Source organism: Dipodomys ordii, unplaced genomic scaffold (genome assembly GCF_000151885.1).
Source record: "Dipodomys ordii isolate 6190 unplaced genomic scaffold, Dord_2.0 Scaffold12, whole genome shotgun sequence".
NCBI lineage: Eukaryota > Metazoa > Chordata > Mammalia > Rodentia > Heteromyidae > Dipodomys > Dipodomys ordii.
The window spans coordinates 20,252,114-20,275,687 of NW_012267228.1; the positions used below are offsets into that span (position 1 = coordinate 20,252,114).

Genomic DNA, 23,574 nt, shown 5'->3' on the forward strand with positions numbered 1-23,574 from the left:
AAGTGTCATGATGTTCTTGAAACTTTCCCTCTGTCCTCTTGTGGCAGTTATTTTAGTTAATACTAATCTATTTTATTTATCTAGTTATTTTAGTTAATACTAATCCACTGATCTATTAATTTTAATTAATATTAATCTGATCATCAGAGGCTCACATTTGTTATCCTAGCTACTCAGGAAGCTGAAATCAGGAGGATGGGAAGAAAAGTTCTGGAGAATCTATCTTACAAAATTAGGGCTGGAGGTATGATCCTATTGGTAGAGCACCATCTTAGCAAGCACGAATCCCCAGTACTAACAACAAAACACAAAAACTAAATCTATTTGAGATCTAGTGATAAAGTACCCTGTACTGTCATTGAGTTTTCAGGTCCATATATATTTTTTATGTATACATGTGTTAGTACCTTCTGATAGTTACCTACTCTAGTATTTTAGTTCTTAGTGGGAAGGCTGATTGAAATCTTTTTTAAATTTAAATTTTATTGTACAGGTGATGTACAGAGGGTTACAGTTACATAACTAAGGTAATGAGTACATTTCTTTTTGAACAGTGTAACTTCCTCCATTATTTTCTCCCACTTTTTCCCCGCTACTCCCCCAAAATTGTAAAGTTCATTTCAACATAGTCTTGTAGCCTAAGAATATTCTCTCTTTAGAACAATATTCTCATGTGAGAAAAACTTTTGACAAAAGTGCTCAAGAGCATTTAGGAACATGAACTACGTTTAGTCATTATACATTATAGAGTTTTCGGTTATTGAAAGTTTTCACTTATGTGAGCTCATATCTGTCAACATACCAAGCTGAAGGGAAACCCATGGTATCCTGACTTCATTTTAATGGTACTGGCCCTGGATCTCTTAGTGTTAATTTCTTTTTCATAGTAATACATCGTTCAGGTCTTTGTTCCTCACCCATTGTTTTCAGCTTCTTGGAGGCAGACAGTGCTTAATTAGATGAAATCAGACCTGGAACATGCGATCGTAGCAGCGTGGGTATAAGACACAAGTAGTTCATTTTTGCTGGTAAAATGATGGATTAACTAGTCAGAAATAGTTTTAAAGAGAGAGTTGTGGCCTGGTGGTTGAATTGGAGTCTCATGGAGGGTTCTAAGGAAGAGGAGAGATGAGAGTGAATATCTTAAGTGCAGGCATGTAGCAGTGAGTGTGGGGGGATTGAAAGTGGCTGGAACTGATGTGCAAGTTGAAGAAATACAAAGTGGCATAGGTATGTGAGGTAAAGGGAGGAGTTATATTTTTAAAATAACATTTGAAGAAAGAACTATTCAATATACTGTAAGGAGGACTGACAAGATTAGAATGATCCCATTATCAGTCAAGTGATCTCTATCTATCTATCTATCCATCCATCCCTAGTCCTGGGGCTTAAACACTGGGCCTGGGTGCTGTTCTTGACGTTTTTTTGCTCAAGGCTAAGGCTACTGCTCCAAGGCTTCTGTGGTACTTAATTGGAGATAGGACTCTCACAGACATTCCTACCTGGGCCAGCTTCAAATTGTGATCTTCAGATCTCAGCCTTCTGAGTAGCTAGGATTGCAATCCAATCCTAGCTACCATGAGCCACTGATGCCTGGCTAAATTAGCATGTTTTTTTGGGGGGGGGTCCGGTCAGGGGCTTGAACTCTGGGCCTGGGCTCTGTCCCTCAGCAATTCAGCTCAAGGCTAGCGCTCTACCACTTGAGCCACAGCGCCACTTCTGGCTTTTTTCTTTTTTCTTATGTGGTGCTGAGGAATCGAACCCAGGGCCTCAGGCATGCAAGGCAAGCACTCTACCACTAAGCCACCTTCCCAGCCCCGAGATTAGCATGTTTTAAGCTATTTATTTGTGCTGCTACTGGGGCTACTAGGGTCTCATGTTCTCACTTGACATTCACTGGTGGCACTCTATTGCTTGAGCCATGTGTCTATTTCTGGCTTTTTACTGGTTAATTGGATACTAGAGTCTCTCTCTGACTGCTTGCTTTGAATGCCTTGGTCCTCAGATCTCACACTCCTTAGTAGCTCGGATAGACATGAGGCATTGGCCACTTATATAAGGGAAATTAAGAGAATTTTGTTCATTCTCCAAGTGTTCTTTGAATATGCAATTAAGATAGGCTTAATGTCTTACATGCTTATCCACATAACCTGAGTGATGGGAATTCAGCAATGTGCTTTGATTTCTTCATATTCTGCCAGCATTTTCTTAAAGACAGTCTGGGTTTAATCTGCATAATGCAGGTGAGAATCTTAGTGTGCTTGCCCATATTCTGTTGCATTTTGTTAACAAAACAGCATAAATGAAGATTTTGTTAACAAGACATTCATTTATTTATATTTAGTGACACCAATATGATAATAGAATAGCTTCTTTCTGTTAATTTTTTAACTCAGTTTTTAATTGATAATTTTACATAAGGCTTTACTGACTACCTAAGATTTTTCCATGAACCAATACAATGATGACTTCTAAATCATATTTATGAAACATCACGTGGGCAAACATACCATTCCAAGTGTTGACTGTTTTTTGTTGGTTGTGGGGCTTAAACTCTGGGCCTGGACATTGTCCCTCAGCTCTTCAGCTGAAGGCAAACTACCACTTGAGCCACAGTGCCACTTCTGGCTTTCTGGTGGTTTATTGGAGATAAAAGTCTCATGGACTTTCCTGCCCCCACTGGCTTTGAACCTCAATCCTCATAGCTCAGCCTCCTGAGTAGCTAGGATTACAGGCGTGAGCCACTGGCGCCTGGCCTAAATGTTAACTTTCATTTGAAAAGTTTATAACTATAGATATAAATGAGAAATACTTTTTGCTTAATCTATAAATCACTCTACAAGAGGAACCTTGTCTTTCTTGAGTAGAGAATTCTAGGTTGACTGTTTCCTCTTCAACACTTTAAGTCACTTTTGCATTGTGTGGTTTATGACATTAAGTTTCTGTACTGTTTTAGATAATGCATGCTTACGAATTTCTGTAGTTGCCTTCAAGATCACCACCTTCGTCCCTTGCCTTCATCCCCCTTCTCTTCCTCCAATACTGGGATTTGAATTTAGGCCTCACGCGTTCTCTACCAGCTGAGCCGTACCTCTAGTGTAGCTTTTTGCTTTTTAACTAGAGATGGAATCTCACAGACTAATCTCACAGATTAGACTTGAGCAGCCTGCACCTAGTCAAGACTTCATGTCTGATTTCCAGCAATTTGATTTGATATGACTAGGTATGATCATTTAGTGCATGTATATCTCTGTGTGTTCATCTTGCTCATTGTTTACTGTCACTTGGCTTCATCAATATTGGAAAACATATGACATTTGTTTCCTCAGCTCTTTCTTCTGCCTTTTTTTTTTTTATCCTTCTGGGATTCCTATTTTGTGTATATAACATCATTCTCTTTTACTTTTTTTTTTTTGTACTGGGAATTCAACTCAGTGCCTCATGCTTGCAAAGTTGGAGCTCTCCTGCTTGAAGCACACTCTCAGCCAGCTTAGAGTTTGTTGTTTTTGTTCAGTCTTCTATTTACATCTTTTTTTGGGGGGGGTCAGTTGTAGGGCTTGAACTCTGGACCTGGACACTGTCCCTGAGCTCTTCAGCTCAAGGCAAGTGCTCTACCACTTGAGCCACAGCGCCACTTTGGTTTTCTGGTGGTTAATTGGAGATGAGAGTCTCACAGACCTTCCTGCCGGGGCTGATTTTGAACCGCAATCCTTAGATCTTAGTCTCCTGAGTAGTTAGGATTATAGGTGTGAGCCCCCAGCACCAGCTACATTTCTTTTTCTTTGTTGTTGCCATCATCTTTTCTTCATCGTCATCATCGTCGTCTTTTTTTTTTGGTCAGTTGTGGGGCTTGAACTCTGAGTCTGAGAGCTGTCCCTCAGCTCTTCAGCTCAAGGTGAGCATTCTACCACTTCAGTGCCACTTCTGATTTTCTGGTGGTTAATTGGAGATAAGAGTCTCACAGACTTTCCTCCCCAGGCTGCCTTTGAACTGTGATCCTCAGACCTCAGCCTCCTGAGTAGCTGGGATTACAGGTGTGAGCCACCGGTGCCCAGCCAAGCTACATTTCTTCTTAGGTCATACATATTAACCTATGTTCCAGTTCCCTGATGCTATTGTTTTGTATTTATTTTGTGATTTTATTTTGCATTTATTCAATGACTAAAACTATCGAGCCTCTCAATTATTTGCCATCTGTATACACTGAGGAATCTGTTCAACCATTTTGCATATATTAAAAATTATTTATTTGATTAAATGGCAGGATTCTATTATGGCTTCATGTACCTATGACTCTTGCTCCTCTGGAGGATGAGGCAGAAAAATAGTTTAAGACTACTTGTGTAGGACCAGTCTAGGCAACATAGATACTACCTCTTTAAAAGTTATAGGAGGGCTGGGAACGTGGCTTAGTGGTAGAGTGCTTTCCTAGCATGCATGAAGCCCTGGGTTTGATTCCTCTGTACCACATAAACAGAAAAGGCTGGATGTGATACATGGCTCAAATGGTAGAATGCTAACCTTGAGCAAAAGAAGCTCAGAGATGTGCTCAGGCCTTGATTTCAAGTCCCAGACTGGCAAAATAAAAATAAGAGATGAAGATAAATCAAATATTACTACTGGGTTTTTAGTTTGACCTCTGCAAATGTTATTGTTACTGTAGGTGGTAGAAGAGTAGTGGATGACCATGTTAGGCCAAAAAAATCTGAATTATACTTATTGTTACCTTAAGTTTGGGAGGCTTATTAAGACTTATAAATACAAATAAATACTGAATATGAATCTAGAGCTCAGGAGTTAGGTTATGATTAGGCATATACTTTATGACTTACTAGTACATAAGAGTATATATAATTACATGAGAAACTGCCTAGAGACAAAGAATTTAACCAGATTCCTATTTATATACTTGCTTACAAATTTGTTTATTCTAAGAAAGTTGAAGCACTTGTATTGATCCTACATATATTCCATGGGTTCTCCAAAAGTCTTGCAGGGTAGTATCTTTCATCAGTCAATAAATTAAGGAAAAGTTGCTACACATGTGGTTGATCTGCTTGAGAAAGTAGTAATTTTGTTTACAATGTAGCAGGAGAGTCAAGAAGTTTGAGAGTCAAGAGTCTGATTCAATATATACGTAAAGCTTTGTCATTGTTGACTTTTTAAAGGATTGAGAATATTAATAAGTTAACCTACTAAAGACACTTTTTTGGTTTACTGCCTGTGTAAAAGTGACTACTAGAATTAATTTTTCTACTGTGAAAACTAAGATGGAATCTTGGTGGGTATTAATGTTAAAGGAAGCTAGTAATCTCATTTTAATGGATATAGACATTTTCACTGAAATGCTCAACAATGAGTACATCAAAAACCATACTTTATTTATGTATAGCAATACAATTTACATATTAAATAACACTATAATAGAATGATTTGATATAGTTTTAAACAAAGAAAAAAGGAAAAAATTTCAGGTTACAAAACCCCTCCCCCAGAACAAATTAAAAAAAAAATCACTTCTTCCAAATGGATCAATGCAACAAATGAATTCAGTGACTAATCATGTCTAGTTCCTATTGCACAAATGGTCAATGTGATTTAAAGAAAGTCCAACTTTCACAATCACTGCCTCAAAGAAAGAACATGTTGGATTCTTTTGGAATGCAAAGATGGTTCTTGCTACTTCAATACACAGAACGTTGAATTCACATATCCACCACGAAAAGAAAAGAAAAGAAAAGAAAAACTATGACGGAATTGAAACTAGAAAAAAATTAGCTTTATATGAAAATATAAAATTCTATGATTATATACCATAGATACAAAGTTCCCAGAAGATGTTTACCCAAGCAACAAAATATTTACAGTTTTAATGATTTCAGCTATTTCAAAATGAAGTGAAAGAAACAGGAGTCAACATGAAGGCTGAATTCTTTAGAAATAATGGCTGCTTGCAAGTTTCAAATGTCTTAACAAAAAAGGAGTCATTACCCCAAATGTTGGAGAGTTGCGACGTTTTACAAAATTGACTTTTCTCCTTTTCTGGAGATGTTTTTCTTAAAACTCAAGATATTTTTTTCTTGAAATTATCTTCTGTAGAAAATGCTTCCCCTTGCAAATAGTTAACAAAAATACTAAAAACAGTTTTATCAGCTAAGACAAAGTAGAGGCCAAATATCATTATTACAATTCTTTCCTATTTTTAGCATGCCTTCTTTCTAGAGATAAGTAAAGCCAATATTGTATGTTAGATGGAACTAAGTGAAATTACAGCTGCTAACAACAGAAAAAAGCAGGCATTTTTTTTCCCTTCATATAAAAATTCACTGGCACCATTTGAACAGAAATTTTAGAACATAGAAATTAAAAATGCATTTTCCAGTATAACTGCTAACTTCTTAAGACCACTATGCTTTGTTTTCTCTTAAATTACGATTAATTTGGGTTTACTTTTTGCTTAGAATTAGTAATATGTGTCTTTGGTAAATTGGTATCTATATTTTAATTTTAAATATATATGCATTTAAGAAAAAGTCATAACAAGGCAGTTGTGCTGTGTCATTACAAAATAATTAGGTTATTTATTGACTTCAGTATCACTCTGGACTACAAATTCCAACAGCTAGAACTTGAATACCCAAACTCTTCTCTGACCTTGCTGGACTCTTCTATTCCAAATGGGAGTCTTAAAACGGCAAGGCATAAAATTAGGAAAATTAACTAATTCTATTATTTAAAGCCATAACTTCTTTTAAATGAGGAAGATGGTAGTACAGCTATCAGGTGTGAGAAAGTTCTGATTGCATAAGATGTCTTTGATGTCCAGCACTAGTTGGTCTGATCAGAGCAGTTTGGTTTTATATGATCTGCACATTCTCATTCCTTAGAGCAGTTTGGTTTTATATGATCTGCACATTCTCATTCCTTAGAGCTAAACCCCCAAACAGCTTTATTTTTATAAAGTAGTACACATTAACTTGGAATAGCTATTTACTTTCCCCTTGAGTGCAAGTAGTAATAACATTGTTAACTACGGAAGCAATGTGCTATGTCTCAAAATGCCATTTTTGGAAGTCTCTGCCTCTGGAGAGATGCAAGCGTACTTTTGCTAATGATGGATAGTAATAGTAATGATGCACATTGTGGTGAAAGTTGGAAGTATGCTCAGTGAGGGGTTTGGACCACTTTGGTAAGATGGGCAAATAGCCGTTGTTCACAGTTCAGTGGGTCAGGATCTGTACAGTTTGGTTCAAGCCTGCTGTAGATAAACAGACTGCTTACATAGAACTTTGAAACCATCTTTATAAAGTTTCTATCCGATTGACTTGCTCTTTCTTTTTCCCTTTCATCAGCATTCTGTTACTCGTGTAACAGCAAGACAGTCACAGAATGAGGGTATTCATTTCCACAGATTGAACCTTCTGTAAATAGCGCAGAAGGGAATACTTGTTGTTTTCTAAGCAATGTCCTTTGATTCAGAAAAAACCATGCACTCAAATGTTACATTTGAATGATAAAGCCACTGTGCCATCTACTAACAAGCATTAGTTCATATCAATAGTCTGCACAACTAAAGTGACTCACTTAAACGGCTGAGAAACTTTCAGCTTTCTACCAAACCTGAAACTTTTCTCTTCCTGATTCCCCTCAGCCTTCCAGCAGTTGTAAATGTTCCAACGGCAAGCCATCATGTCTGGTGGGAGCTGAGAAGTGGTAAAGGTGTCTGTGCCATCTATCAACATACATTTAGCCCATTTTGTTCACTTGAACACTTTTTCCAAAGACTAGTATACAGTTTTGTAGAAGCAAATAGTCTGTGCTATTGAATATTGTGTGATGAAAAGCTGAGATTAACCTTGATAAAATTACATAGCTCATGAGAACTCTATTGATCTGACCCCTGCATTGGAATGTTTGAACTTGGCCTGTAGACCCTCTCTCCATAGAAACTGGTCTTCTAGCACGACTCAAGCAACTCAAGATAACAGAACCTCAGTGCTCATCATAATTTTGTCATTCATGCTGTCATGCCTACCCAGAAAATAGAGTAGTCATGGTGGCCTTTTGGTTCAAGTTTTATTGGCATAAAATAACACGAAAGCCTGCTTTTCATAGGCCCAATTCTGGTTATGATTTCAAGTCTGACAGAAATTGACTCTGAAAAGGACACATGAAACTGAAGGAAGAGATCTCAGTAAGTGCTTATTTTTCTAACTCTACTGATATTTCTTTAAAAAAAAGTCTCCCAATTTTTCCAATAGTATTGTGAATATAACTTTAGAGGCTCTACTGATTATAGTTTATCAGTTTCTTTGATGCTAATGATTATCTGTTTCCTTGAGGCTAAACTACACAAAAGCATTCAAAGCCACCTCCTTCTCTTAAAAATCCACTTGGAAATGTAGACATCACCTTTTATTTAAGATTCCATTTATCTTTTTTTCCAATAAGAGTTAATCATGTGTGAGAGTTTAGACAGTCCCCAAACTTTTGCTAATACAGTATTTTCAATTTAATCTTAAGTGGAAGAATGCGAGAGATTTATGAAACATTTGGCCGAAAGAAAAGAATGTTAATTCTACAGGTAGTTTTTATTAGATGGCTATATGTAGTGGAACATTTTTAGAGTACTAGTTTCAGAATTGTACATTTGCAAAAATTTTTATTCTACCTATCATAAGGGAAGGTATTATCAACAAAAATGCATTAGTGAGGATTATTTAGAGGATCTATAGTTGTGTAAAAGATTGCCACCTTTCTACTGTAAATGATAGCCCTGATTTTAGGGGCTAGCTGTTTCAGAGAGTCAAGTGGAAATAACACACACTGTCCACATAGCTACTGTGAAAGCTGTAATACAGTTATCCTTTATTTTGACACATTTTTTAAGCTGTGAATATAACTTCATAACTAATCAGAGATGTTCACATGAAGCAACTCTTAAACCTCCTAATTTCTTACTGGATTTCTTAGCCATCATAAACGGAACTGTTTCAAGGCTACAATGTTAATAGACCTTAGTAGCTCCTGATAGCCAGCTATTTTGTAAAAGAAAACATGATCCATCCACTCCATTAAAATACAGAAGGCATACAGTATTGAACAGTGCCTAAAAAATAGGAGGGGAGGACTGAAGAAAAGTACAGCATTGCCTGCTAGTAGAATGCAACTGCTTTAGCAATAATAATGAAAACCAAGATTCACTGTCATTACAAAGACCTTCACTGTACTGAACTAAAAAGTAGCACATACGCTGTCATGGAATGTCACATCAGGGTTTGCTTTAGTATTAGATTATAGGCAGTAACACTGATCATATAGTGCAAACTAGGTAAAATTGCGTTTCACTGTGTGAAATGAACAGAGGTGCAAATGCTCAGTAGGATACCATTAAGACATAAAATGGCAAAAAATAAATATCAAAACTTTTATCAGTGTAAAAAAGTAACTGGGTTATTGTATAACCTAGAGTCTGGCAAAAAAGGCCTCAAAAAAGTTCTCAGTCTTCAGAAGTTTACAAATTAAGTGCCCTTTCCGGAATCCAGTCACACTAGAGACTCCATGCTCTCGGCAGGGTCTGATTCATCTGCAATGAGCACAGCACCATTTTTGTCTGCTGTCATGGGACCATTTCCATTTTCTTTAGTGCTGACCAAGCTGAGCATTGCTTTATAGACAAACTGGTATTGTTCCTGAAAAAAAGCAAGAGGAAAACTGAGTGAGCCAAGGAACAACTTAGTCATTCCATCTCAGATGGAATTACCAACTAAAAATGTAATTTTGAATTAACGTTGTAGAGAAACAGGAATAGCAAAAATGTTATCTAATTAATGTGATCACTTGAATTTGTTCACAGTAAGGTGTACACCTTCCTATCCTTCTTACGTCTGTTAGTATGCAGCCAGTTCTCAATATTGATAGTTCACTAAGTAATGGAGCATTCATACCTTATAACTAGAGAATTCTCCAAAGCAGGGTTTCTCCACTGAGGTACTACTGACCTTTCAGACTAGATAATTCTGTGTGGTCAAAGTTGTTTTGTACATGTTAGGATGTTTACCATTCCTGGCCTCTATGCCCTAAATGCCAGAGCATCTCTCTTCATATGCAGTTTTGACAACAAAGCATCAGCTGATGTATAATCTCATCAGACTACTTACAATGTCTGTGAATACTCCAGGTCTCATAAGATTGATCATTTTTGCCACCTGGAAAACATCCACAGCATTTTCATTCTCCAGCTGCTGGGACAGGGTGGTAAGGGCACACAACATTCCTGCTGAAACTGCTCCATACCTGAGGAGGGAGAAAGACACCATGTCAGAATCTCTCAGGGAACGAGTGTACTGGATGAAATTACCATATCATGTTTTCTTTGCTAGTAAAATACATATTGACATTTGTATGCATTGAAAAAACTAAATATTGGACGGAGAGAGGGGTGGTACATAAGGGTAACATTGGTTTATCTACTTCATTAGAAGTTTAGCCTGAAAGGAAAGGATCAAGGTAGACTTGGGATGTGCTACTGGGAGAAGAGTTAAGAAAAAGCAATAGGAGAACCTTAACTATATAGTCTTTTGATTAAGTAGCAGCTGGTAAAGGGCTCTGAAATATTTTCACCTCAAACCGCCAAGAATTTACTTGTGTAAAGAATAAACAATGGAATTACAACTACTAACTGCCTTTCTGAGATGCATAGGATTAAAGTGGTGCTTATGAAGTTAAGATTGGATAGTGATGTCATAATCATCATAAGATGTGCTTAGCATAACACATGTATTTATGATGATCTTGGTGTAATCAGATCTACTGTGCTTCCAGTCATACACAACTACAACATATACATTTATATACATAGATTTTGGATTTATGATCTGCATCATGTAAGTTTGTGTAACTGCAGTATGCTGTTTGCACAATAATGAAATCATCTAACGGTACAATGCTTTTATTTTTAATGTTAAAATTATCATACCCTAATTGTACAAATACCCTAATTTCTAAGAGCTCATCCTTCCATTAAATGTCATATGACAGTATGTGGATCAAAATTAAGTCAGAGAAGTTTCAAAGGCAGTTTCATATTTTTGGCTATGAAGTAGAGTAAGTCTCATCTTGTGAGTGCAATCTGTGAGTGTAATCTATAAGATTCTCAGAAAAGAGCATTTCTCTTTGTTTCACACACACACAGATTAGAAAAGTAGACAGGTTGGCAACTCCAGTTCCACAGGAACCTGTGCCAGGACATAGTTTCCATAGAATGACAGAAACAATGGATGAAATGAGTTGTTGAAGGTGATGCTGCTGTTTGGAAGTAAGACTAGTGCTACATTCCCTTAGAAAGTTCTGATGATGGAGCTTTTCAATTCAATCTGAGTTGAATGAGACCAATGACCCCTTTAACTCAGTACCCACTTTAGAGGTAACCTCTTCAGATGCAAAAATTATTATGCAATTAGATACACATTTCAAGATTTAGGTTTATCAGTGTATTTCAACACATTAATCCCTTCAACTTGTGGCACATGTATCAGATTTGCTTTAGAAGAACATATCTTTTAATTGTATGTCAAGAGGAGATCTATCTAGTCACAGGTTATATACGTTTTCTGTTTTAAAGAGACTGCCACATTTCTCACTCTTGTGGTGGTTACAATTCATATTACTCCCAGGATAAAAGTGCTTGTTTCTCCTCATCATTAAAATTTTAAGTTTTGTCAATTTGATGGGTTAAAAAAAACCTGTATTTTACTGTTAATTATTTCCTTGATTACCAAGAAGGAAGAACATTTATTTGACCTCTGTATCTCATCTTCCAAAAATGCATAATTAATTATAGATAGTATACCTAGCTATCAGGTTTATTTCTTTCAACTTAGTTTTCTAGGAATCAGTTTTTGGGCCATTTTAATGGAATATAGTGTTTACATGTAATCAAATTTATTAGCCCACAAATGAAGGGATGAACTGTGTTGAAATATACCGATAAACCTAAATCTTTTTATTTTTAGCTTTTTTTTTTAGGGGAAGGAGGATCTTGTTTCTTTTCTTTGCCAGGCCTGGGCTCTGTCCCTGAGCCTCTCTGTGCTCAAGGCTAGTGTTCTACCACTTGAGCCACAGTGCCACTTCCAGCCCTTTCTGTTTATGTGGTCCTAAGGAATCTAACCCAGGGCCTTCATGAATGCTAGGCAAGCACTCTACCACTAAACCATATTCCCAGCCTGAGAATGCTTTTCAGAGCTTAGTTTTCTGTTTTTTTTTTTTTGTTGTTGTTGGTTGCGGGGCTTGAACTCTGGGCCTGGGCACTATCCCTGTGCTCTTCAGCTCAAGGCGAGTGCTCTACTGCCTGCGAGTGCTCCACTTCTGGTTTTCTGGTGGTTAATTGGAGATAAGAGTCTAGCAGACTTTCCTGCCCAGGCTGGTTCTGAACCGTGATCCTCAGATCTCAGCCTCCTCAGTAGCTAGGATTACAGGCATGAGCCACTGGTGCCTGACCATAGCTTAGTATTTTAAAGATATTCTCTTCTAGCAGATAGTTGAATATCTCAGGATTTATAATCTTGATATCTTATAAAGTCAATTTTCTGTTATAGTCTTGGTTTCTATATGTATTTCATATAATTTTTGCTTTCAAACATATTATGAATTTGCTCTAGTTTTATGATGCAAATGGAACCCTAAATGAGTGTTCCACACAGGTGGGCTTCCTGGAGGAGGTAAGCTGACTGTGGACTGTTGTCCCAATTGACAGGCAAGTTTGAAGACAAGAAAACAGGCTTAGCTGAATTAGTGAGGACATCACAGCAGAGAAAGAAGGAACTAGGAGAGGGTGTTCCATGTCTCCCGAATATTCATCTTCAGAATATAAATCTTTAACCCTCATGCATGCTAAGCATGTGTTCTACCACTGAGCTATACCCAAATTGCATGTGTTATATGATGATTTTAAAACAGAATTGTCAGGGGCTGAAACAAAAAACAACAAAACACGCCAAACTTGTCAGGATTTTATTAGGTCACATTAATATGTACATGAATTTTTCTGTTCACAAGCATGATGTCTTTGTACTTTTCTCCATAGTCTTTTTTTTTTTTTGGCAGTCATGGGGCTTGAACTCTGGGCCTAAACGCTGTTCCTCAGCTCTTCAGCTCAAGGCTAGCGTCCTACCACTTCAGCCACAGTGCCACTTCTGGTTTTCTGGTGGTTTATTGGAGATAAGAGTATCAGGGACTTTCCTGCCTGGGCTGGCTTTGAACTGCAATCTGAGGATCTCGGCCCTTGAGTAGCTAGGATTCAGGAGTGAGCCACTGGTGCCTGGCTTCCATAGTCTTTGCCAATCATACTTGAGATTAATTTCTAGGTGCTCTAGAAAGACCTATCTGTGGTCTTAGTTGATGCAAAGGAAAATTACTTGACAGGGTGAATGTGTATACATGTTATACAGAAAAACTCTTCAGTTGTAATAATATGTGGATTGTTTTGGGTGGTTGGCCAAATCTTTATCTGCCAGTGTTCCTTTCCCCATTTACCTTTTCTTCCTACATTTTTGGTTTTCTTTTTTTTTCTTCTGGTACTTGGGTTTGAACTCAGGGCCTCTCACTTGCTCAGCTGTTGCAGTATCACTGAGTCACATCTCTAGCTTGAGTTTTTGCTGATTAAATAGAGAAGAGGTCTTTTGGTCTTTGTTTCCTGGCATGTCTCAAACTGTGATCCTGTCAGTTTCAGTCTCCTGAGTAACTAGAATTATAGGCCTGAGCCACTGGTACCCATCACAACTGTATTGGCTGCCTTGATCATACCCTAATTGGCTTATGTACCAGCTTATGTCTATTGATTTATCTTTTGAAATCCCTTTAAAATCTTAATACATTTTTGGCAGCATTCAACCAGCTGTATATTGCCAAGATAAATTTTTCTAATGTACTGTGATTTATTAGAATTTTATTTACGTTTTTGCATCTATATCCAACCATGTATTACTGGACTGTAGTTTCTCATTATGCTGCTAGCCTTGTCTGTTTAAATCAGGTTTGCACCAAGTCTTCCTTCTGTATATTACCACCTGAATGTCCCTCCATGAGGGCTTGGTGGCCCCTAATAGTGAAGAATTATTATTTTAGTCAGTGTTTAAATAATCTCTAATGTGCATGTGCTCTTCATGCTATGTTCCATGTACTTAACATACACAGACGTATATCCACCTGAGGCTGAAGAACAAGGCACATTCGAGATGAACTGGTCAGCTTCTCATGGACTATAGCATAAAATTTAGCTGACATATAAAGACAGCTCAGAACAGAGACTTCTACACAGCCTGTGTTCAACATTCTATTATGCTCTTTATGCTCAAAGTTTTCCTGTAGAGCTACTAATGAACAGTCTCAAATGCTTGTTTTGTTTCCTGTAAAAGTTGAATACTACTTAGCTTTTCATTACAGAAAATGTTAAACACACACAAGTCTAGTAACCTTTATATAGTAACCTTTATGTAGCCACCATCATTTAGATGCCTAGAAGAAAACCAGGTATTTTACGCATAATTATTTTAGAACTACAAGATAAGGACTTAAAAGAATAAACACCAGAACAAACAAACAATTCTCAGATACTTTTTTCTGTTGTTGTTGTTGGTTGTGGGGCTTGAACTCTGGGGCTGGACACTGTCCCTCAGCTCTTCAGCTTAAGGCTAGTGCTCTGCCATTTGAGCCACAGTGCCACTTCTGGTTTTCTGAGTGGTTTATTGGAGTCATGGACTTTCTTGCCCTGGCTGGCTTTGAACTGTGATCCTCAGATCTCAGCCTCCTGAGTAGCTAGGATTACAGGTGTGAGCCACTGGTGCTGGGCCCTGGGCTCTTTTTGCTTAAGGGTAGCACTCTACCATTTTGAGCCACAGCTCTACTTCCTAGGTTATTTTTCTTTCTTTATTTGTGCCTTCTTTTATTGTTTTCTTCATCATATTTTCTTTTTTTTTTTTTTTTTGGGTCCGGTCATGGGGCCTGAACTCTGGGCCTGGGTGCTGTCCCTCAGCTCTTTAGCTCAAGGCTAGTGCTCTACCACTTGAACCACAGTGCCACTTCCGGCTTTTTTCTTTTTGCTTATGTGTTGCTGAGGAATCGAACCCAGGGCCTCAGGCATGCAAGGCAAGCGCTCTACCACTGAGCCACCTTCCCAGCCCCTTCTTCATCATATTTTCCAAAAGTGTATCTTTTATTAATGTTGCTATTTCCTTAGTCCCATTTCATAATTATTTCTCTGGCATCTTGAGCTTGATTACCTTAAAACTGATGTAGTCTGGCCCTGGACATAGTCTGGACATAGTTTGGTTCCAGCCCACCAAGGTTTGAAGTGCAGCACTTCAGTCATCATTTCGTCTTCAGTATTGTACAATTTCTATTTGGTTACCTCTTTAACCTATGAGTTGCTTATTAGTAATTCTGGATGTTTGGATTTCAGTTTCCAGGCATAAGGACTTGTGAACTTATTTCATGACATTCTCATATCAATGTGTTGTGGTCAATGGGTGTGGTTGTGAACAATAACCAATTTTTTTCCCTCAGTGGTGCTTGACTTTGAACTCATGGCCTCATATGTGGACTAGTCAAGCACTATATAGTATCCATTTTAGAGGAATGTATTGAAATTCCATTTCTGGCTACTGAATATAAAGCATATATATATATATATATGTATGTATATATATATATATATATATATATATATATGCACATCATGTATATAATGCCCCTGTGTGTATTTACATGATAGGTGGTACTTTTGGGTCTATGATCCACATATGAGAGAAAACATGTGCCTGTTCTCTTTCTGAACCAGGCTTACTTTGCTTAGTATGATATATGCTTACATATACCATCAAGTTGAGTCAGATATACTGTGTGTGAAAACTCCATGGAGTAAACCCATTGAACAATTAAGTTTAATAAGTATGTGTCAGAAAGCTGAAACAAAGTTTAAAGGGTAGGGTACTAGTGGAGAGGGGCTGGTGAATAGAAAAAGGAACAGGGGACATATACAATCAAAATATTAAATGTAGCTGGATGCTGATGGCTCATGCCTAATCCAACCTAATCAGGAGGCTGAGATCTGAGGACTGCAATTGAAAGCCAACCTGGGTAGAAAAGTCCATGAGATTCTTATCTCCAACAAACTACTCAGAAAAAGCTGGAAGTGTCAGTATGGGTCAAGTGATAAGAGTGCTAGCCTTGAGCACAAAGAGGCTCTGGACAGTGCCTAGGCCCTGAATTCAAGCCCCAGGACCAGCAAAAAAAGACAAAAAACCCAAAACTAAATGTACATATTACAAAGGAAGTAGGAAATGTGAAATTAATCTGAGGGCAGGAAGAATGATGGAATAGGTGACTGATCAATAAACATTGGACCCTTAAATGGATATAAGATTGTAACCTCCCCTTTGCAGCTACTTCAAGTTGAAAAAAATGTATTTAAAGGGGTTATTATGTCTTTCCATAGTTTCTTTTGGTTTGTCTCTCCTGGAGTTGGAACTGAGAGCCTTGTACTTGCTAAACTGGTGCTCTGTACCATGTGACCTCCCGCCTTCCAGCCCTCCACAGTTTCTCTTGGGTGTATACTTCTCTGTATCACTATTAGACCATGTTTGTTAAATTCAGATCTTCTCTCTGAATGTTACTTCCCTAAAGCACTTTAATTCTTATAAAACCTCAGCTATTATTCTATCCTTTTAAGTCTGTCTTTTATCCCCCTGGATAATTTCTTAGACATATAGAACTTCGGTATGCAGCTTCTACATGCTAGTTTTATTTCAGTAGTAGCCAATCTATCTCTTGCATTTTAAATTTCATGAATTACATATTTTACTGTTTTTGGGTGCTAAATTTCTTCTTCATAATAGATATTCTTAATTAGATTTCTGAGCATGTTATTTTAATATCTTGTTTTGACTGTTCTATTAACTCTGATTTATTGTGCATTTTGGTTCTTGTTCATCATATTGTCTTTCCTCAGATTCTAGATTGTACTGAGTTGACCTATTTTAGCATGGCATTAAAAAATCATTTGTACTGATTTGGTTCATGAGAGGAAGAATTTAACTTTAATCAGTCCTAAGGATATCGCTGAACTCAGGATTGCCCCTACCTTTTTATTTTAAAATTCTTTCTTAAAGGTATTTATGGCCAGTCAAATAGAAAAGCCCAGTAACTTGATCTGCCTTACAGAACGTGCTTTTCACATGGGATTACTTTGGCATTTTTAATGGGTTTTCTTATATTTAGCCATTAAATGCTGTCAGACAGAGAAGAGAAATATCATAGTGGCTGTATTATCTAGGTGTGTGTAAGTATTCTGTGATGTTCCCACAACGAGGAATTCACCTAATCACACACCTCTCAGAATGTATACCCCTTGGTAAGCGATCATGATTATGCCTAAGAGGAAGCACCTATAAAACAAGCTATCGAAGATGACTAGGAACAAAAATCAGTTAAATGCACAGACAGTTTTAAAGCTTTCTATGTATCTAACATTAAAATCAAAGAAGAAAGACTGAAAAAAATAAAGGCCACTCTCAGAAGTTTAGGAATTAAGTAGGATTAAAGGATGTTTGCTGAGTTTCAGGGGTTTGTTCTTAGAACTACGGAATTTGGAGCAAAAGTGATACCGGTAAGTTATAAGTTAGCTAAAACAAGAGTAGTACGTAAGTCCACAGGGTTTGGCCCTGTTAAAAAGTACTGGCTTAATGATGTTAAGAAAAAAGCCCACAATGCTTGATAAGAAGTGTACTCATTATCTTGCCCATGTAATTGTAACCCCTCTGTACAGTATTTTCACAATTAAAAAAAGAAAAAAAGAAAAAAGCCCAAAGTATTCCACCCCTCTCCCTCAGAGAAACTATAAGAGAAATTACTTAGAATTCCTCATATACAGTATTCCTTATATACTTATTTTTTAAAAGTACCAGCTATATTGATTTGAAAATACACTAAAGTTTTATGTCTAGTTTGCATCAGGTCTACGGCATTTAATCAAGTTCTACTATTTCATGTAATCAATTCCTAACAATTATTGCAGCTTTACTTTTGAGACTATTTCTAAAATTCATAACTCAGAAAGCAGTCCAGAGTCAGAACCCCATTCAGTATGATGAAAATGATGCTTCCTTCAGAAATCAGTAAAGCAGGAAGTGAAAGCATTCATGCTTGAATCTGTTTCATTCCTGGAGGAAAGTAGTGGCACAAAAGCCTTCCAGAGGACTTTAACAATTCGAACAGGTCTGGGAGACAAGTACAGAATGATGACTGCGAAAACCAGTGGGAGGCAGTGTTTAACAGTGGGATTAGCCAGATGTGCCTTTGGCTGTGAGCTTCTGGGCTTGCTCAGAAGGCTCCTCTGGATTCTTTAATGGCGTGTAGTTACCACCTGGAAATGTCCTAATTTTTTTAGCAAGGGACCCCTGTCTTTTCGCATCAGATACCATTAATTAACTGTAAGTCTACCTAGGTCCTAGGCAGGTTCCATCATTGTAGCTGTTTTCTCAAATGTGAAGTTCATCTTCCAAGTTAATCATAAGTGAATCTTCCATTCCGAATACCAAGGAAAAAACTGAATTAGCTGTATTTTACAGTCTACATATTTCTACTTTTTTCTGTCGGTCATGGGGCTTGAACTCTGGGTCTGGGCGCTTTCCCTGCGCTCGTTAGCTCAAGGCGAGCGCTCTACCACTTGAGCCACAGCACCACTTCCGGGTTTTTTTCTCTAGTGGTTTAGTGGAGTTAAGTCTCACAGAGTTTCCTGCCTGAGCTGGCTTTGAACCACGATCCTCAGATCTCAGCCTCCAGAGTAGCTAGGATTACAGGCGTGAGCCACCGGTGCCTGGTATTTCTATATTTCTTATAGAATATCTTAGTAGTCTCTATGCTCTTTTATCTCCAGACCAAACAATATAATTATTGACTTTTTCCTTTTGGGCTATGTAAATCAATACTCTATTAGAAATTAAAAATGAGATAGCATTACAAGAACACATAAGCAGCTGGGTGCCAGTGGCTCACAAAACAAAAGAACATGTACGCATACATTCTGCCGGTCCTGTGTATAATGATTTCATCACATGCCAAATAACTCTGGAAAACTCTACACTCCTGAGAGTAGACATCTTATTATGTAAACAGTCTGACTTTCTGGATCTCTGAAAAAGCTTGGGAGATGCTACCTTTTCCCTTTGGGGGCCTCAGATTGCACTTTGATTTTCACTGAAACTAGCCTAGTTAGACAGGAAACTTATTCATTCTTTGAGCAAAGGAGATGATTTGTATGAAAGTGCACTAGCCTTTAGCAAAACAAAAACAAAACAACAACAACAAAAAACCCTCAGGGACAGAGCATAGGCCCTGAGTTCAAGCCCCAGGATGGCAAACACAAAAGGTATTCTTGTTGGTTTTATGTTTATGCATCTCCACACTTGTTAAAGATGTATTCTAATCAGGTTCACCCTCTCTATCACATTGTCTGCACTCTTCTAAGAAATAGTGCCTCCAACAGGTTTCCCTGTTCCATCTTTATAGCTGCAAATAATCTAAATTATACAGGAAAAATAACTGACAGAAAGCCATGCTTTCTGGGAACAGTTCCTATAGGGTGTATATTCTAATGTGTAAAACATACTTTAAAGCATGCTATCCATTCACGCAAGCACGTATCCTGCATCCTCTCTGGCCTAGGTACTGGACCTTTACCCTATGGAGACTGAGAAGAATGTGACCTTTTCTAGCCTTCCCAGTGTGGGACAATGATAAGCAGGAAGGACATTCATCTGATGTGTCTGTTAATGTGCTGCTAAGGATGTATTTGCTAATGATTTTAATTAGCATATGTGGGAAGAGTCGCAAAAAGGTGATTTTTGCACTGTGGCAAATGAAAGGCTATTCAGAGGGAATAGAATTTTCCGGGCAAGATGGTCTGCAGGTAGTGTTTTAGTGGAGGATTGGGTTAGTAGCTGGAAAAAGAAAGCAGACTGTCAAAGATTTGGTAAAGAAAATTTAGAGAATGGATACTAGCCACAAGGTTTGATGGCCAGTCAGATGTGAAGGTAAGGGAAACTGGAAAAAGCTGCTGTGTTTCTGTTTGAGCTGCTAAGTGGATGGACTGACAGAGGAGATGAGGAGTGTGGTGGTAGGCGGTGGAATTGGAGACCTCTATAGACCCTAAGAAGGGATATGTAGTAGTACCAAAAACAGATCAAGCTGGAAAGGTAACTGGTCTGTTTTAACACATTTACATTTGCTCTTGAATAATGTAAATATGGAATCGATGTCTCCCCCACAGAAAAATAATTTCAATCATGGCTTTTATCAGCCCATTTATATGACATTAGCATACTGACAGGTTTAGCATTTATGTTTGATTAATCTTGTGAACCAAATAGTAACATCCATGTCTTAACTACGGTTAGTTCTCTCCATCTTTCACTAACAAAAACTTAAGATGAGGTACAAATTCTAATTTCAGGACAAAGTTCCATCTTAACAGAAACTAGTCAAAGATGAGACAGCAACACTAGAATGTATCTGAATTGGTAGGAACTAGTAAACCCTGGAGGAATTTGAAAGGCTAATCCAGATTAGCCAGGAATAACCAAGAAACATCCTGATACTTATGCCAATGTGCTAGAAAATTTCAGACTGATAGCAACTGCCTAATGTAAACATTGTTGTTACATTTCTAAGGATTGTTCTTAGTGTATTATCTAATCAAAGCTTCAACCACAATGCTTTCCTAATTATCCATTTTACTATTAGGCCAACATTTTGAAATATTTACTATTTCTTAGGATAGACCACAAAGTCTTTGGAAGCCGCCAGCAATATGGTTGAGTAAATGAAAATTCAAGCAGAAGGATACTATGCACTGAGATAAAGGTTCTGACCTAGGGCAAAGTCTTTCTGCACTTCATGATACAGCACTACCTCAAAGTCTTAAGCTTTCCTTTCTATTTTATCAGTATCTTATGCTAGTAAAAGAATTGGTAATTTGATTAACTATAAAGGAGTCACTGACCCAAGAGGCTACTTTAGACCAAAAACAGAAACGGTGATGGCTTGAGATCCAAGCCAACCTGGGCAGAAAAATTAATGAGGCTCCATCTTCAATTTACCAGCAAAATTAACTCAAATGTTAAAGTGAGTTGTGAGTGAAAAAGCTAAGCAAGAGTACGAGGCCTGGGTCTGGGAATGTGGCTTAGCAGTAGAGTGCTTGCCTAGCATGCATGAAGCCCTGGGTTCCATCCCTCAGCACCACATAAACAGAAAAGGCCAGAAGTGGTGCTGTGGCTCAAGTGGTAGAGTGCTAGCCTTGAGCAAAAGAAGTTCAGGGACAGTGCCTCAGGACGTGAGTGGGGGGTGGGAGGGAGGAAGAATGCGAGGCCCTCCCTAAGTGTTAACTGTTAGTACTAGCACAGAAGAACTCCACAGTACCTAATGTAAAGAGTTAACCAAATTATTACATTATAAGTTAAACACATGCATAGCTATTTTGTAAGCTAAGACATAGTTCGTTCTTTTTTTCCTAGAATACAAACTGTAGGAAAACCTGGAACTTTGGCATAGTTTGACCCTATTAAAATGTAAATGGAAGCACAAAACTTGGCATATGTACACATTAGAAATAACATGGAGTTGTCATAAGCTGAAAGAGAGGACGTTTTCCATTTTGTCTTCCATAGCTATTCAGTAAGAACAGTGTTTAAATTTTATAATGAAGAAGTAAATACATACTCATCATGAACAATAGTGGGGCCATCCCGTGTTAAGGCCTCTTCCTTGATGACATTGATCAGTTCAAAGGTACTGCTTATGGGAGCATCTGGGTTAGGCCATTTGGGGCACTGAAAGTGTCGAACTTCTAGGACATAGTCATCCTGTAAGTAACATAACAGGAGTCACATTGATTATCTGTCCTCTATTTCATAGGTCTAATCAAAGGACTACAAAGTGTTCCTCAGATAGCATATATTGCAGAATTCTGAATAACGTCAGGTTAACACAAGTGCAGGTGTTGACAAGAAAAATACAAAGATCTGCCTGACATAGAATATGAGCAGGCTGTGTGAGTTAAACAGTAGAAGCTCATGTTGTTCAGCCCCCAAATTCAACTGTAAAACAGTTGGGTATTGGTGGCTCATGTGTATAATCTCGCTATTTAGGAGGCTGACATCTGGAGCATTGAGGTTCAAGGCCAGTTCAGGAAGAAATGTTCACTAGTCTCCATCTCCAGCAACAAAGCCAGTCTGGGAGCATGGCTCCAGTGGTAAAGGCAGCCTAGCAAGCTAAGGAAGAGGGTACTAGGCTATTATCACTTAAACCACTTAGATAAGAAGGCCTCTCTCACACTTCAGAAAAGAAGGTAGTCTACTCCCATTTCCTTCAAGGAGAGCAAGAAATATTTTTCCCTCTTTTTTTCTTTTTCCCTCCATCCTGTTATACTAGAAGCAAGCGATAATATACTAAATATTGGTTAGTTAAAAAAAAAAACCCAACTTACTATTATCTCTGCAACACATTTTGCAAGACTCACATTTCTGATGGCAAAACCCCCCCAAAAACTGAGCTTTATTATATTGTTTTTAAAATTAGGTCAACAGACCTATTTGTATGCATGTCCAATCAGAGGAACTGTTACATTTCATTTAGCCAGCTGGAAAGGGCAAATATTTGAAGGAAGAAAAAAGGGAAAGGTACATATTTTAAATTAGGTCTTACGCAAACACCTGGGCCTGTCTTGAGGGTGGCAAATTACTTCATTATTACTTAAAAGGATCATCCAGGGCCTACATCTGGCTATTACAGGGGACCTGGGGTTTAGGTTACCTGTGTAGCTTCAAGGATAAAGTCATGGATGATAATTTGTTCTTCATTAGAGAGGCACAGTCTGTCTTTGCTGATAAGAGTGACAGTAAAGGCCTCACAGTTCATGGATTCTTCTCGGCTTGGCCAGTACACAAACTCATCTTCTGCCTTTGGGAATCAATGAGGAAAAAAAAATATTTTGCTGTACTACTCAACATTTATTTTTGAATTTTCTTGCAGAGTAAATCCTTGCCCTTTCCCACACCTCTCAAATCATCTTATAAGCTGAATTCACAGTACTGTATTTTCATCTAGTCTTGATGGTTATTGTACTTTTATCTCAAAATGCATCCTGATAATAACCATTTCCTAGCACCTCTCACCTATTACTGTAACAATTCAAAACACCCCCTCCATAGGGGATGTATTTTTCCCAGATGACAAGTGTTCTGAATCATAATTGGCACAGCAAGAACAGAGATTGGATCTAGGTCAATTAATTTTATTATTTCACAGTTGCTTAAGCAACTAAAACATGCTAATTGTTATTTCCTATGGGTAATATCAGTAACAAATACACACGTGAATAGCTTTTTAAACAGCTTCATAAACATTATCTGTTAATTTTTACATTATTAAGATAAAGGGCATTTTACAGAAAAATTTTATGTATAAAGTACAAAGCACAATGTTACATAATGCAGAGATAATAAGGTTATTTTAGCCAAGCAA

At 37.7% G+C, this 23,574-nt stretch overlaps 1 protein-coding gene across 3 annotated transcripts in view; it reads right to left on the reverse strand.

Annotated features, from left to right (window-relative positions):
- Positions 1 to 8,572: 8,572 nt before the first annotated feature.
- The window catches only part of Ptprg (protein tyrosine phosphatase, receptor type, G), a 684,041-nt gene continuing 669,039 nt past the window's right edge, over positions 8,573 to 23,574 (reverse strand). For all 3 annotated transcript variants that reach the window (XM_013010502.1, XM_013010503.1, XM_013010504.1), the window contains 4 exons: positions 22,864 to 23,010; positions 21,772 to 21,914; positions 10,161 to 10,296; positions 8,573 to 9,692 (listed from right to left, as the gene is read on the reverse strand). In XM_013010502.1, the coding sequence (XP_012865956.1) occupies positions 9,546 to 9,692; positions 10,161 to 10,296; positions 21,772 to 21,914; positions 22,864 to 23,010 (573 nt within the window). In that variant the 3' untranslated portion in view covers positions 8,573 to 9,545. The remainder of the gene's footprint in view (positions 9,693 to 10,160; positions 10,297 to 21,771; positions 21,915 to 22,863; positions 23,011 to 23,574) is intronic.